The sequence below is a fragment of the Clinocottus analis genome, unplaced genomic scaffold (genome assembly GCF_023055335.1).
Source record: "Clinocottus analis isolate CAN_PGR_092001 unplaced genomic scaffold, fCliAna1.0.p SCAF_15, whole genome shotgun sequence".
NCBI classification, from domain to species: domain Eukaryota; kingdom Metazoa; phylum Chordata; class Actinopteri; order Perciformes; family Cottidae; genus Clinocottus; species Clinocottus analis.
In genome coordinates, this window is record NW_027175876.1 from 17,248,962 (window position 1) to 17,266,102 (window position 17,141).

At 46.6% G+C, this 17,141-nt stretch overlaps 2 protein-coding genes across 2 annotated transcripts; one reads left to right on the forward strand and one right to left on the reverse strand.

The window, feature by feature from the left end:
* The first annotated feature begins 2,129 nt into the window (after positions 1 to 2,129).
* lft1 (lefty1) lies at positions 2,130 to 3,944 on the forward strand. Its single transcript, XM_068577606.1, has 4 exons — positions 2,130 to 2,394; positions 2,602 to 2,848; positions 3,000 to 3,239; positions 3,620 to 3,944. Exons 1-4 carry the CDS (start codon positions 2,130 to 2,132, stop codon positions 3,942 to 3,944), a joined length of 1,077 nt encoding a protein of 358 aa, XP_068433707.1.
* Positions 3,945 to 7,615: 3,671 nt separating this feature from the next.
* hnrnpub (heterogeneous nuclear ribonucleoprotein Ub) lies at positions 7,616 to 16,829 on the reverse strand. The gene is made up of 14 exons (XM_068576617.1): positions 16,191 to 16,829; positions 14,602 to 14,716; positions 12,568 to 12,647; positions 12,257 to 12,396; positions 11,992 to 12,091; positions 11,391 to 11,503; positions 10,915 to 11,178; positions 10,675 to 10,794; positions 10,421 to 10,549; positions 10,046 to 10,214; positions 9,648 to 9,938; positions 8,860 to 9,149; positions 8,620 to 8,775; positions 7,616 to 8,392 (listed from the first exon to the last, which is right to left on the reverse strand). Exons 1-14 carry the CDS (start codon positions 16,657 to 16,659, stop codon positions 8,342 to 8,344), a joined length of 2,487 nt encoding a protein of 828 aa, XP_068432718.1. The 5' UTR covers positions 16,660 to 16,829; the 3' UTR covers positions 7,616 to 8,341.
* Between the last annotated feature and the right edge of the window lie 312 nt (positions 16,830 to 17,141).

Here is a 17,141-nt window from a genome sequence, read left to right on the forward strand (position 1 = left end):
GAGCTTTGAACTGGGCAACTTGTCTTTGATTGGCATGGGAAGGAAGAAAGACTGAGAAATATCACACAAAGGGCATCTTAATTTCCCGAATTAGGGGTTGTAATGTGAGGGAGAGAGGATAACAGAGGGTTCCTGTGGGGAACAGGGACTTAGACTTGGCCCCTGGCTGGACTGGACAATGGCTGTGCTCTGAATTTACATGTCTGCACCGACGGTTATGACATCAGGCGAGGCCATGGAGCCGCTTGGACCTCAGGGCTTTGACTCATAGACTCACAGTACTGCTGTATAAGTCAAATTAAACTACTTTAAAGAAGAATAATGAGCTGAAATGTTGCATTTTTAATTCAAAAACGCAGACTATGCCTGTAAAAACACAACGTAATTAACAGGGTGCAGTTGCATTACTGACTGATGGATGTGTGCATGTGCTATTGTGTGCAAATGTGAATTTGAACAAGATGCAGTTTTTTATTCTTCTTTAGGGAAAACAGATTAAGAGGCGAAGTCACCGAGTGAAACACTTCCATCGCGGATGAGATCACATACACACGATTGCAAATAGTTGTTAAAAATGTAATTTGTTCACTCAAACAGGTACAAAACCTTCACACACAAAAAGAGGAACACTTAAAGTTTGCTTGATTTGAAAACACAAATGCAGCCACGCCGAGATCCTGTAACAACGCCATCAGTCTGAACTCCTCACACACACATTTGTATATTTGTTTGATAGTGTGAATGTGTGTAACCCGGCAGATCATAATGTGTAAACTGCAGGCTGGAGCTGCAGGTCTGGCAGTCATCTGTCATGGTCTCTTCCTGTGTGCCCCTTCAGTCTGTCTGACATCTCTGAGCAAACACGGCCCAATACACAACCCGGGCCCTCTGGGCAGCCAGCGAGAGCACCCTCTTTTAATGTTTGTGTGACAAAAAAGGCAAAGGCAAATCCTCGCAATGGAATCAGATAATCACCAACCTGTGAAGAGCCTGCCCCAATCCACATCCACCGCAGCCCCCCCCGGATTAACTGTCTGTTTGGCTAATAATTTTAATCTGCCGGAGAGGGCCGAGAATGGGCGACAGGGCTCGGAATAAACATCTAATTCTCTGGTTCCCCCTCCTCCCTGTTCTTAAAGCTCTGCACCACTTCCTCCTCGACCCCCTTCGTTGTACACTTGCCCGCTGCTGTTCGGGCGCCGCTCTCTGGTCCCGCTCTCTCAGCCGGACAACAATCGCTCCCCGGCCACCCAGACAGAGATAAGGCCGCAGTGTGTGACAGACTGTTGCCAGACTGACATCGTCCAGTGGAATGTACACATCAGAGTGTGAGCCGTGTGTGTGCGTAGACAAGAGTGCTACTGAGGAGAGAGGGCCCTTCAGGTTCACAGGGTCGGGACATGTTTGTCTGGGACGCATGTGTAGCAGCACAGAACACACAAAACCCGCCAACTTTGTTCCACTTTGTGAAATAATCAGCAGATATATGACCGCTCATACGCTACCAGCACTATTCAGATTATTATGACTCGACATGTGATGGACACAGAACTGACTCTGACTGATCACACATGAGTCGTGTTGCGCAATACTCACGTGTGTGAAGTCAGTTATGTTTTGCTGGTCGTCGTGTAATGACATTAATAATACATCCTGCCTAATATTGCTCTGCTTCTTTTGTATTTTGGGGCAGTAGATTTCCCAGAAATGTCATTTAAAGAATCAGGATTTGAAAGTAGTTGAGCAAGTATATGAAAACATGAAGTGCACAAATAAAAGAATCTAAATCCCTGCATGTGTTTACACCATAAAGAGAAGACTCTGACATCAAATGCAACACAGGAATAGTTTCTAGTGAAACTCGGGTGAAGTTACATCTCCACAATACTGATGGCACTCGAGTCTCATTGTTGCTGTTTGAAGTATGGCCACTTAGATATCCTGTTCAGGATGGGGCCGTATTGTCGCACCTTTGTCCTGATAGGGGGCCCCTGCCCCCACCGCGCAAGTGCGAACGACTGGGAGGGCCCCCAACAATATAAGGGGCCGCAGAGTGTCAGAGGGACGCTGTCTATCTCTGGCTGACTCGCGCTCCTGTGCTGCTGTTGATCACACTGCAGGTTTCGCTCATGGATGTCCTCCGCGCCTGTGTCCTCTGCAGCGCTCTGCTCTGCGTCTCCAAGGCCTTTACGCATCAGGATATGAAGGACGCGCTGCTGCAGAAGCTCGGGCTGGATGAAGTTCCAAAGATCCATAAGAGGGATCTGGAGAATCTGGTTGTTCCGGCGCATATCAGAAACAAGTACACGTCCATGCTGAAGATGCACCACAGCAGGAGACGCAGATCTCTGCCCAGCCTGGCGGGCATCCTCAGGGGGATCCCCGGTACCGCAGGTGAGCACCGTTTCCATGTAAAACAATGTAATTCGTAGCAATTAGAATAACTTTGACACAGATAGCAGGAAAAGTAAACCTGTTATTTCCGTGCGTAATTGTGCCACGAGGTGCGCAAAGGCTATTTTACGCACCAGAACGGGGATTTCAATACGCCACCCCGGAGGAGAGAGTCGCCTGTAACGCTTCCATTGCTCCGTGTTTTAGATATTTCCGGGGAGTATGTGTATTCTGACACCACTCGGCAGCGCATGGTGTTCGACATGGAGGCGAGGATCCCGGAGAACAGCGAGGTGACCATGGCGGAGCTGAAGCTCTACCAGCGGGCTTCCTTCCACAAGCGCTTCGCGGCGGAGAGGAAGAACCACCGGGCTGTCAACAACGCGCGGGTCAGCATCTACTGGGTGGAGGTGCTGCCCAACGGCTCCAACCGGACATCACTGGTAGACTCACGGTAAGGGAGTTATGCAAATAGCCTAATTGTAGAGCAATTAAGGGGTCTCAGTGGTTTATCTCGGTAATAATCATTACATTGTGTTACTCTCCGGCTCTTCTTCTCTGTCTAACTCCTTTTAATTAATCGCCCTTATCTCCCGTGCTCACAGGTTGATCTCCATTCACGAGACCGGCTGGAAGAGCTTTGATGTGACCCAGGCGCTGCACTATTGGTCCAAGAGCCAGCAGAAGACACCTATGCACATGGAGGTGTGGATCGAGGGCGAGAGACCCGGCAGCTACGCGGCGGAGCTGGCCAAGAGTGTCCGCTTTACCACCCAGGAGCAGACGGACAACACCTTGGGGAGGCCCGAGCTCATCCTCTACACACTGAACCTCGAAGAGTACGGGTAAGGGCGCGAGCGTTTGATATACAGGATATTGTATCAGCTTGGCAATTGGCCCAACCCCCCCTTTTCTTTTACCTGTCACCATTTGCATTGTTAGTGGATCTGCAGCGGCGTGGCACAGGGGCGCCAAGTCTCCTGGTTTAGAGAAATCATTAAAGTCCAAGACGCACATGGGATCATTCAAGAGTTTTATTTAGTGCTCACCCTATGTGATGACGTTATTGCTATTAAATATAGTTTGAATAAGGTATAACTGTGAGGATTCTCCCACTAAGAACAGAGTTGTGTATTTGTGGCGTGGCAAAGCGTCTCCAGAGGAAACGAAACCACGTGATACCTTCAAACAGCCCTCTTACTCCTCTTCATCCTTTCTTCCTCAGTTCTCGCGGCGACTGCGACGTCAACCCGAACAAAGGCTCCTGCTGCAGGGAGCAGTACTTCATCGACTTCCGCGCGCTCACCTGGACCCAGTACTGGATCATCGAGCCCGCGGGGTACCAGGCCTTCAAGTGCACCGGAAGCTGCAAGCAGCCCAAGCGCAGCTACGGCTACGGGGAGAGGCGGTGCACGGCGTCGGAGAGCGCCCCGCTGCCCATCATGTACCTGGTGAAGAAGGGCGACTACACCGAGATAGAAGTGGCCGAGTTCCCCAACATGATCGTGGAGAGGTGCGCGTGCACCATGGACAACGTCTCCATCGTGTGACGTCACGAGAGGCCGCTGCAGAGCGCACAGACTGGAAGTATTATAGGAATATCGTAGTGTCTTTTCATCCAGGTGTTGAAACAACACGTCTAGTACTTTGTATTTAAATGGACATTTATCTGGAGTTTCTCACGTGACATGAACTTCATCTCCCTCCACAAGCACTTTTACATATTTTTTATATAGTTTTTTTTTAAATTCAAATTTGTATGAGTTGCCTTGAATCTGCAGAAATCGTTCCAATTCAGTCTGATGTGTTATATTTTTTTTCAAGCTGTACATAATATGGATGAGTTTATGTTTTGGAAAATAAAATATTTAGTTTCACCCTGTGGTGGTCCTCTTCCCTGCTGTCTGGGCCTCCATTCACATTCATGACGCATTCACATGCAGCCTCCTCCGCCACCTCTTCATTCACACGCATAGGAAATTGTAGAGAAGAGACAATCATTTGCTTAATGACGAGTAGCATTTGTTACGCCGCTGTTGACGAAGCGACCCATCATGCTTTGTTTGCGGTGGGAAGGAGCGACACGGCCACATACGGAGAAACGTGAAGTCAATTCGCATGAAGCCAGAGAGAGCTGCTCCGGTGTTTACATCAGACTTAGAGCGGCCAAACGTTGCTAATCGGCCCGGTGGCTAATGCCCTGTTTGCTGCCCCGGTGGCTAATGCCCTGCTTGCTGCCCCGGTGGGGGCTCGTCTTTCACTAACAAGCTGCTGATGGAGGTCAACATGCCAACGGACCTGCAGCTGTCTGTCTGGAGGGAAGTGGATTCACAGCCAGCGACACCTGAACGCGACACCTGAACCTAACTAGTGATTTATACCACAGATTCTGTGGTATAAATCACAGTATCTGTGGTATAAATCACAGTATCTGTGTATAAATCACAGTATCCGTGGTATAAATCACAGATTCTGTGGTATAAATCACAGTATCTGTGTATAAATCACAGTATCTGTGGTATAAATCACAGTATCTGTGTATAAATCACAGTATCTGTATTGCCCTGTAATAAACATGTTGAAGGCCAGCGTGTAGAATTACGGTGATTTATGGTGCAAATGGAATATAATATCATGTTTATGTGTGTTTTCTTCAGTGTGTAATCACATGTTGTTGTCACTGAGAGTGAGAGTGTATCTCTGCAGAGGCCCTGCAGAACACAACACTGGCTTCATTCATGTTCTTTTGTTTTTTAGTTGGTTGCACTCTGCTAACTCACCACTAGATGGCGCCAAACCCTGCACACTGCACCTTTAAAACATGAAGGCACAGAAACAGAGTGAAGATAATTACAAGTTAAGGCTTGTATGTGAGAACATTTCCAAGTCACTGGAGCATCACTGCAGCAGAGCGCGATGCGTTCGCCCAATATTTTTTGTCATTGAACTTTTTTTAACAGTGCCGAAAAAACAACCATGACAAGTGTTGTTTGAGGCACATATGGATAAGAAAAATTCATCTGCTTGATCACATGGTCGGTGACGTCTGGGGTCAAAGTTATGATGTTATAATTCACCCTTTGATGTCTGATTGTCAACATGTTTCAAATGAAACCATACCAGGTGGAGGAGAAGTGTATCCCCTCTAATATCTGTAACACATTACTTGTCAATCCATCCAACAGATATTTCCCTCTGAGCCCTCCCTCCTCATACATGAGACGTGAACGTCACGTCTGTGGATGGCGTGTTTGAAGCCTTGAGTTCTACATGTTGGTAGAACGCCATCTTGGTTTTTCAACTGAAAACACACAATGAAAGACTTAAAGTTGTTAACTCCCAGACCTGACAGCGTAGACGACCGACCTGTCAATCACAAGGTAGCCCCGCCCTAAAGCACACTGCGCTTTATGGTTTATTTGACTCCAAATGGACCTCCATATACGTGCTTGTATAGAAGAAGATTTGAAACTAGAGATTGAGACCATAAACTTAAGGCACTGAGCCGAAGAATAAAGGCAAAGCGACAGTAATGGTTTGAAGAAAATCAGATGTACTTTTTTTCTATTAGAAATTTGATCTTGTTGCTATATAAATACCGTGAAAGCGTCAAGACGCTCAATCCACAGACCGTAATCAGGAACTGTGCCTTTAAATGGACGGTCTGGACGCCAGTGAGGTTGTGACGTCACAACCACACAGCTAGTTAAAGGAGAGCTGAACTCTGCCGCAGTGACCCCGGCAACACCGGCACCGCTGACCAATCAGAGCACACCAAGTTTTTTCCCAGAGAGAGCTCTTAAAGAGACAGCGCTAAAACTGAGCGTTTAGTCAGGGGGCGACTGCCATTTATGACTAATAACTAATTTCATGGCTGACATTTAGACAGTATGAGAAACATGGAAATGTAAATTATTATTATTTGAATCCCTTGGCTGAAATAGTTGGAAGAAAATCGACATGAATATGCAGTTAAATCTTTTCCCTGTAACAAACCACAAAGTCAGCGTGTACCAGCTTCTTTAACTTTAATAGAGTTGAGACAAATTAAAAAAAAGAAAGTACAGTCAAAGTTTTTAAAAACACAAATATCAAAAACCGTAAGATAGAAAAGACAACAAATCTCTAAAAGTCTCAGAGCTTTTTGCATTGTTGGTTTAATAATAAAAGACCTGATATACAACCTGCAACTTAAAGCGATAAAAATATAAAGTCTGTTGTGTTATAGGTTATACTGTAAACTCAAAAAGCTTGTATTCTGCTAGATGCATGTATCAGGACAATAAAAAGAGGAGGGCACAAACTCTCCACACATTTAAATATAGTTGACATTTCATCACACAGCAGTACTGGGGCGAACTAACACTTTCTTAATCACAACACATTTATTACTCCAAGCCAATTAATTCATGAGCATTCGTGCATGGGTTGAAATAGTGGCCACATATTTACATGTTTATTAAATGTCAACACAGGCGGGTAACAAACTAAACGACCAAAACTAAACGCTACTGGGGTTTTTCATCTACTGTGCAGCTGTGTTGTTCTGGTGTGGAGCGCAGGCAGGAGGCCTCTGCCAGGAGACATTATGGGCTGTTGGACGAGGAGCTGCCATTATTGCCGGGGCCACACAGTCACCGACATGAAGTCTGGAGGGGAAACGCCTCTGAGTCGATAAAGAGTGCCTCAGCGTCATCGGGTCCCCGGGGACAGACGTCGATGTTAACAGGATGTGATGCCGTGTAAGCCCTTTAGGTTTTGCTGGTGAAAATGAGAAACCCTGCCTGCTTTAAGAAAAAAAAAAAAATCACCTTTGTGCTGAACTGGCATTGGCAGAAATTGTGTTTACAAATTAAATAGTGAGACATATAAGTAAAGAGAAGAAAGTAAATTGTGGTTCTGGCTTGAGATATGGACTGATCGCCGCCATCTGGTTTCCTAACTGCACTTAAAGAAACAGCTAGATTTTAAGAATATAATTTTAAAAAAGTACTACAAATGGCTTCCTTAAGTCTAAAATGGCTTGGTCCAAATACTTCTTCAAAGCGATGTACATTAGAATACCTAAAGGTCGTTTGGAGGACAGCTGGAGGGAACATGTCGCTCGTGAGGCGTAAAGCGGGAGCGCCGTCGTCACGGTTTGACGTAGCAAACGAGGACGTTGCCCATTCAAAGGTCTTTTACACACCTTTGAGATGAATCAAAAGTCATAAGCCAAGAAGAATGTAAAAAGCCAACGAGTTGTTTATTGTAGGTCTATGGAGTTTAGGTTACAGGTTCGATACTGGGAACAAAAGACAGTTAATGGTTTCCACTGCCGACTCTATGGACACGTACAGCCTAACAGTATATCAGCTACCATGCTTCTCGCTAACAAGCCACGGCTCTTTTCAAATCATGACCGTTTCTTTGAACTTCTCATCCAGACTACGCAAAACAAAAAAAACTAATATTTACAATTTGTAATAAAAAAAAAAAGCCAAAATAATAAACTCACAGCACAGATAAAATGCACAGCCCTGACAAAAGAAACAAAGAGAACTCAACATCTGCCCCCGGGGCCGGCAAAACAGGTTTCTGCTTCCTGATAAACATTAGATTTTTTTCCTTTTCTTTTTTAAAAGCACGTCATTTAAAAGTGGTGAAAAAAAGCATAATGAAATATACAACGAAAGAAATAAAAAGCGGATGATTGAATGAGACTGAACCCACGTTGTAACGCGAGTGTGGATAGATGTACAAAGCCTCGATTACACTCAGGGATCCGTCTTCCTGATGTGGAATGTTGTTGCTCCATATCGCGTTAGTCTTCATTGTCAGTTGGTGGGTTTTGAGATTACTAAAAGTGGGTTCTAGAGTAAGTAAAATAAAAAAAAGCGGGGTGGAGGGATGTTCCGTGGCTCGCGGTGGGGCTCGAGTGTCGGCCACCGCTGAGTTACAAGAGTCTTTAGTAATATCCGGGCTGATACTGCTGGCTCCACGGCTTCTGGTTCCAGAACTGCACAGGACACAAGAGACACACAGCTTACTTTGTGTTACCGTCTCACAAAACGTCCCACAATCACAGGCTTCTTAAGTTGACACTCAGTTCAGAAAGAAAATCCCCTTTGTGACAAATGTTTTGCACCGATAGTAAAAGGTTTCACGGTGTCAGCCCTTATTCATGGGGAAAAAGGACAATATTCCCATTATGCATGTTACAGTAAGTGACGACTCAGTACTGACCCCTTGCTGCCAGCTCTGGTTGAAGGCTTGGGCCTTGTCCATGCCGTTCCTGTTGCCAAAGTTGCCGCTGTTTCCGCTGTTCCTGCTGTTACCGTAGTTGCCGTTCTTGTTTCCGAAGTTTCCAAAGTTGCCACGGTTCCCGCCTCTCTGCTGGAACTGTAGCGGGGGAAAGAGAGGACAATGAGCGCCACCGCAGACCAACAGGACAACAGGAAGTGGAGCGTCGTCGTCACAACCCACCTGGTTGTGATGTCCCCTGGAGCCGCCGCCGCGATGCATGCTGACTCCGCCTCCGCCTCCCCTGCTCATGTTCCCTCTGTTCATCGGGCCCCCTCTGTTCATGTGACCCCCTCGGGGCCCCATGTTGCCGCCCCTCATTGGTCCGCCCCTGGGGGATCCGCCCAGGCTGGGGATCGGGCCGCCGCCCCGGTTGAAGTTCCCGCGGTTGTGGAACCCTCCCCTGAAGGCCGGGGGCGGCAGGAAGCCGCGAGGTGGACGGTTGAAGCCGCCGCCACCGCGAGGGCCGGGGGCTGCGACACCAGAAGCAGTACAAGTTAGCACGACCGAAGGGTTCAAACACATGATGACCGACGGCTTTGCATGACTTTAAACCAAATGTCCACAACTTTTAACCAACTTTATCACTTTTTACTACATTTCTTTTTGACTAATGGAGTTCCACTTTTCCATGACTTTAAACCAAATGTTCATGAGCAAACATTGTGTGAAATCTGTGTGAGCAGTAAAAATAATAAAATGTAGTACTTAAACTAACAATGAGGATTCAAAGCATGCAGTAAACCTTAAATGACTCAAATGAATGAGACAATAGTTTGATTAAAAGAATAAACATTTATATAGATGCCTGTTTGTATGCTGCTGATATTTTGAGCCTCTTTCTTTTAAAAGCAGATTCATTATTTCAAACTCAGCATAAATAAACATCATGAACACACTTGCAGGATTTTTACTTCACGTTTGGGACTTTTCCAGGCCTGGAGACGCCCTGAAACATAACCCATCCGTACCTCCTCTGAAGTTGCCTCTGTTCTGGAAGCCCCCGCGGCCGCCGCCTCTCTGTCCGGGTCCACTGCCGCGGCCGAACTGATTCTTGCCGCCGCCGCCCCCCCGGCCGCCGCCCCGCAGGCCCCCGCCTCTCTTGGGCGTGGTGCTCCCCTGGTTGGGCTTCTTCTCGGCGGGCAGAGCCGTCTTGCTCTCTTCTTTGTACTGCTCCAGCAGCTTGCCGGCCTCCTCCTTCTGCAGCTCTGCATAGACGACGTCGCTGAAGCTTTCTCCCTCCTCGGGCAGAGAGTAGAAGCCTGGAGGGAAACCAAGGGCCGTGGTCAAGGAAGAGCCCGAGTCCGACAGACGGGTCTGAACTATGCATACGACTGCGTAGGATTTACGGCCCAAGCAGCTCTTCTACCTTTCATTTTGAAGACGGCGTGCTCGGGCACCTCTTTGCCGTCACTCTCGACCTTCTTCTGGACTCGCTGCTTGTAGTCGTCATCAGAGGGGCAGACCACCACCGCCTTGCGCTGGAAGCCTGCGAACAGGCACATCTTCCTCTTCTGGCCCGGAGCGGACAGGTTGGTCTGGGGAAGAGGAGGAAGAGGCTCAATGGTGAAGGGTTGGAGGACCCGGGACAGAGGATGTCGTACGTGTACAGATTGTAAAGCCCTCTGAGGCAAATGTGTGATGATGGGCGATACAAAATACATTTTACTGGGCCTTATGTTTGATTTCAGGCTCATATGTAGAACTAAATAATAATAATAAGATTTCAGCTCATGCTACTTACATGATCCAGGATGTAGTTTCTCTTCTTGCGGGCGGCGATCTCAATGAACTTTCCCAGGAAAAGAGGTGCTCGCTGGGAAATGGCGCTCAGTTTCGTGATGTCTTTTGACTGGCGTTTCAGGCTGTTAATCTGTATTAAAAGATGGAGAAACACAAATGTAAAGACAGAGACAGTAGAGACAGTATGAACTACTGAAGACAATCGCTCCAACAGGACGGCGCTATATTAATGAAACGCATTATTTTAGTACTGACCATCATCTTGTCCACAATGGTGTCACTGCCCAGGATGTAGTACTTCCCAGGGTTCTCCTGGACATGGTTCTTCACCCATGTAGTCTTCCCCGAGCCCGGCAGGCCGACCATCACTATGATCTACATGACGGGTGGAGATAGAATTAAAAGGTTAAGGTCACAGAAAGTTACTAACTACTGAATATCAGTAACGAATAAAAAACTAATTCCCGCATGACATCTGCACGTTCCTGTGCTCACCTCGCAGTCAGCCTTGGTCTGCGGGCCCTTGAGCCCCCGGACGCGGTCGTCCACGGGGATCTGCTGCAGGAAGGTGTAACCGGGGGGCTGAGGGAAATACGGAGTCTCCATCTGGCCAAAGTTGAACTCCACGGCACAGTTGTGGCAGATGACGTGGGGGAAAAGGGCCTGGCCGTTCAGAGAGTCCTTCTTGACCTGGAAAGCGACGGACGGCTCCCCGCCATTCTTTGAGAAGGACAACGCCAGCTCCTCCCCCTCAAAGTCCTACGCAAAGAAAAGGTGGTAAATTGGTTGTATGTACCGGTTACACATGGAAATAAAAAGGTGGCAGATCATTCACACATGAACTCTTTGAAAAACTGCATGAGGGTTCCTCCCGTTTCTCATTTACATGAAATGAGGGAACTATGTGTATTGACTTATTCCTGGTCCTATTTATAATAATCAAGTGACGAAGTACGAGCAGCATGTCTTACAATAAGACAGCAGATGACATCATTCTCCTCGTAGGTTTCTCCAAAGTCCTCCGTCACACAGTTGGTGGTCTTCTTGCCTTTCCCAGAGTACGCGTAAGAATGTTCCTCCTCACCTAAACATGAACGGGAGAAAACACAAATTGACCAAAAGTGAATGAACGCACCAGATCTCAGCCACTGGGCCTCGTATGGTGGGTGGATCATTGGTGTTGGCAATAAGCCAGCCTCCATTACTAGAATGCAGCCATTTTACATTAACATGTCATGTGGCGTATGGACCACTAGAGGGAGCTCTAGGAGGATCACAGAGCCCTCGGTAGCATTGACAGACAGTTATTCAAACTTTGTTCCAATGAATAGAAGTCCCGGAAGAATTCCACATGCATAAATCATATTTTGCACCTGCATGATCACCGTTTTGGATATCAGGAGTAAGAATATCCCATCATGTTTGAGTTATGAGTGCAGCAGTTTTCTGTACACCACATGTGGCAAGACTAAATTATTCTGGCAGAAACTGTCACAGGTAAATGAAAAGTGACCTCTGGATCCAATGCACCAACATACAGGAGAGAGTAGAGCATTTAAAAAAGACACTGACCGAGGAGGAGGGTGCCAGTAGACAGGGACCAGCCGACCTGCACGTCATGAATTTCCATGTTCTTGCTGGAAATGTGCTTCACGGGAATCTTCTCTGCAATCTGTTGACATGACCAAAACCCACAAACAAAGTGTGTCAACAATAATTTCCACTGTGCCTCCATTTTACATCAGGGGGTTAGCATGAGCCGTACAACATTCAGGGATGTAATTAAAATTTGAATGTGTTTGGCAGGGAAATGTGAATCAAGCCATTGTTACTGTACCTTCATCTCAAAGCAGGCTTTGCCCTTGTTCACGCCGTAGGTTCCCTTGCCTCCGGACCAGAGGTAAGCAAAGCTCTCCATAGTGAGAGATGAGGCACTGTAACGGTCCCGCGACACCTTAAAGTGCAGGTCGCAGTTGTCTAGAAAAAAAAAAGCACACTCATCAATATCAAAGTAAATAAGTCTCTGATGAGGAGTGTGGTAATGTTCCAGCTAGTGGTCATTTTAAGACTTCTTAGTACTTTCTCAGATCTTTGAGTCAAGCTTAAAAAATTCTTTTAAATGTTGGTATTTGTCACATTGTCACTCACAGGTATCCAGGCAGACTTTTGTGTCGTCAAACTCCTCATCTTCTTCCTCGAGGGGGGGCACGGGAGATTTAAATGAGGCCCTGAAAAGAGACACCAACCCGTCAACGAGAGGATTCACATGTCGATGCAACTACATGGAACATAAAGAGATGTCTTGGGTACCACTTGAAGAACAATATTTGGGGAGAAAAGTGGAAAGAGACTATGGGAAGCAATAGAAAATAGGAACAGTAAGTTGGGCAAGCGAGTCTCCACAGAAGTCTGTATTATTGGCCATGGCAGACAGCACTTACCTTCTAGTATCCAGCGAAATCTAAAACGTGAGAGATACAGAGAGAGAGAAAGAGAGAGCACCTCTGCTATCCCTAGCATTCACAGCTATCCACTGGTGAACTTGATGAGTGACCTCTGCTCTTTCAGATCAGTGTGTTTATGATCTCCAGGATGGCTGTGGGGTCAGTCAAAGTGACAACGATGCCGTTTATATTTAACTTCCCATGTTAGGAATCCAAAATTAAAAAAAGGTTACGGCCGACTCACTGTTCTGAGTGTGAAGGACGTGCTTGGCTGCTTGAAATGGGTCACCACGAGAGCTACAGCAACTTACCAACTCTGTAGCATGAGATTAGGTGCACAAATCTACTGCGGGAAGTTTGAGAATCTAGTCAAACGGTTGCACATTTCAATGAGGCATCTGCATTGTTCCACCTGTTGCAATGATCTAAGTCCACTGGAGTCATTATTCAGTAGGATTGAAAGAGACTTGGGTTGCTTATCCACCGCAGTCCTAACATCTGACGACATCTGTCATCCTAGTTCCTAAAACAGCCTTGAATGCTGTGTGAATGGTTGTGTGAGGGATTCATGGTGGCGTTGGCGCGTATGCTCAGTGCTGCTCTATTGGCCTATGGCTGCACAGGGGCCTCTGGCATCACATAGGGTGGATTAAAGCTAAAAAAATAAAAAATAAAATGATATATGGTAATGGGGAAAAGACAGAAAAGCTGGACTTTCAAATTTAAACTTATTTAAAATATTCGGCGGTCAGATAGGAAGGGGACAAAAAAAGGAGCTAAAGACGCAGCAATACTATTGTGTTCCAATAATTCTGGGCCAAGGGACATTTAAGATGAGTGCCAGACTTTTCCCGAAAAAGAAAAAATAATTTCTGTTATCTGACGTCAGATCCTTTAAAGTGTGTCAACAACGCAATGAAAACAAAACACTGACCAAGTAGGTACACGTATGCACACACACACACACACACACACACACACACACACACACACAAACGCCCACACGCGCCATGCATGATGTCACCTGCACAGGGGTAGAAAAGAGTCTTGCAAACACGCGTTCATGCTCTCACGCCATGATAACATACATACAAGACATGATACATGAGACAGAAATAGCAGTTTGACGTCATACAACCAGTGAAATTAAAAAAACGATAGAAGAAAAAAAAAAATAGACCATTGCGAAGTAAAACGATGGACGGTCAATAACGAGCTCCTCCGTGGACGTTCCAAACACTGTGGCCATTTTGCTATATCCTGGTGTGCTACCCTGCAGCACTGGACACCTCCCACGCCTCTCAGCTATTCCTCCCCTCCTCCCTCCCGCCATTCATTAAAAAGTGCACATCTGCTACTTTCCTCTGGGTTCTGTCTTGAGCAGCCTGGCTTCACCTTGAGGACACAACTGGCTTTCCAAAAGTGGCATGAGGAACAGATGTGAAAATTCATAGAGACTTGATAGTTGCACTTCTGCTACAGAATGCAGTCCATTTGAGAAACAAATGTGAGTGGGCACTGTAAAGGGTAAATGGTAAGGCTCTTTAAGGTAGTCAGGGATGACCCTCAAAACATGTGTGAAAGTGAGGTAGTTAATAAATAGTATAATACTTGAAAATGAGGGTTTTCCTTCTGCTAGTTATATGTGCATTGGCTCTTAAAGCCAATACAGTTTAACAAAGCTATGGATGGCGCTTCAGGGATGCTGAAGGCCATTTTTGCTCTGTCCCATCCTTACCAGCTGTATTTGTTCTCTTCAATAAATTCAAAGTAGCCCCTTCCATGTTCCTCCCGGCGTCTCTTAACACCCTTCTTATTCTTCTGATCAGCATTCGTGTCTTTGTCCGCATCCCCTTTGAAAATAGAACAAAGATATAGAATGAGGTGTTCCTTTTTGTGAGAGAAGAGGTCGGACTGGCAGTGGGGTTCTGGCCCACAAAGCCCGTTCATTAGTTACATTGTGTCGACCATAATCATCAATAGAAAGGTAACCAGAGAGGTAATACCTTGAGATTACACTTTAAATATATACACAATCATACTACATAAACTATAACAGCTCTAATGACCAGATAATAATAATTACAATATAGGCTGGTCCAAATGAACATTGTGAACAGTGTTTGCTGGGGCTGGAAAAACAAGTCTCTGCAAAGTAAAAGGGACATTAACCCTGGTGTAAAGGGCATGGACTGGATTGTGTTCAAGAAGATTTAGATGTTGCCCCGTGGTATTTAGGAGGACATGTCTACTGTTGTCTGGGGCAAAGATCATGCAAGTAAATGGGAATAGCTACTTAAACCCTGATTGATCCCCACCACCCCCAAATTCTAAATTATCTCGGTGAATAAAAGTGGTAAACCGACAGTTTCTACGTTCATCCAACAAGATAACACTTTCTATTCAACCCGGACAAACGAACCAGCTGCTAACACAGTGCGACGCCTGCCCCGTCTTCTGCACAGCGATGGCTCGGCTAGTTTAGACGTCCCCGGTCCTTCTTAAAGCAAATGCGCTTGGACGTGAAGGCGAGAGGGTAAAATCCTCCCATGCGTAGTAGACATTAAATCGGAAGGAATTCGTAATTACAGTTTACGTTGAACAGCCCGATGGTGCTCCGAGTGGCGTAATTAACAGGATAGCAGCGGATGCGAGGCACCATGACAATATCACCGCAGTAATAGTCAACCGCTCTAAAGTCACACCTTATTTTAACGTGGGCGCCTTTGTTTATTGTGTTTTATAGACACCAAGTGGTCGTCCTGGTTCATCTCCAGCACACTACTACCCCCATTTAAAGCCAGACTCCAACGTGGGAACCCCTGAACTAGCTCCCAGGCTGACCGCTGCTTAGCGCTGCACCAAAGACAAAGAAAATGACGTTAGCTGGCAAGCTAACACGCTACCCAAGCGAAACTAAAAGCCGGGCTAAGCCTCGTTAAATCGACGTTTATGTTTGACCGTATTCACCCGGCATGTTCAAATGGTCACTATATTTTGCTATTAAACAAGAACTACACAGTTATAATTTGTGGACTGGAAATCGAGTCTACGTTAGAAATCGATTAGCGTTAGCTTTAGCCGAGGTGGTGACCGATGCTAACGTTGAGTTAGCATGAGCGGCTAACAGTTTCAGTTCGCGGCTAACGCCTGCTCGTTCGGTGAGGTCACGCTCTCAACATGGACGCGCTGCTGGGTTGTAACGCGTTTGGATTTAGTCTTCCCAGCCGCCCCCTACCGCGGTTGCATTAACGCTATAACAAAACCCGACACCCAGCCAAAGTCCATCCAGCCAGTCACATTTTCATAACCATTCGGCCGACTCACCCTCAGCAGCCGGGTCCGCGGGCTCACCATCCTCCGTGTCTATTTTCTCCATGTCGTCTACATCTCCCTTGAGCATGGGATCCATCTCGTCGTCCTCGTCTCCCTCCTCTTCCCCCTCACCCATCTCTTCGTCTTCAGCAACGGCATCGCCGTCGCCCCCATTTTCCGGCTGCTCTGCCGCTTCTTCTTCAGCTTCCTCCTCGTCCTCGTTGGCCTCCATGCTTTCTTCCACCGGGCCCTCGCCTTCTTCCTCCTCTCCCATGCCCTCCTGGTCGGCGGCCTGCACGGAGCCCTCGGCCGCTGCAGCTTCTTGGTCTAGCGGGGGGTTTCCTGCAAGGGCCTCCTCGTCCAGCGCGGCCTGCAGGCGGTCCATCAGCTCGGCCTTCAGCCCTTTATCCGAAAGATCACGCTTTTTCAGCTCGTCCTTCAGCTCGTTCACTTTCAGCTTTTTCACGTTGATTGAGCTCATTGTGGCTGTTCGACTGCGAAATATATTAAGTAAAATTCACAAATACGATGATAAATAACTGAACGCCCTTTGTCGACGGATGTAGCTCAATATACTGCGCCAAATGGCACCCGCGCTGTCCGACCAATCTTTCACCGGCAAAAGAGCTGCGCTTATCCCGGGGTGTGGGGGAGGAAGATGACGTCCCACCGTAATTACCCAGAGAGCACCGCGGCTGGCTTATACATCCCGCCGGCCATCTGTCGCTGGCGTAACAACAAAACCAGTCCCGGAGAAAGCGTTGATGTGGACAGAAGTGGAGCATAAAAGATGCAACAACATCCAAGATTATACTCTGTCTTTGTTTTTATATTTCATATACGCCTAGGCTATGTTTGGAAAGAAGTAATTCTGCACAATATGTTAATAAAGTTTAGGTTAACAGAGAATAGGACGCTATTCAAAATAATGGTCTTAAACAATTCACTTCTGCAAAAATAAAT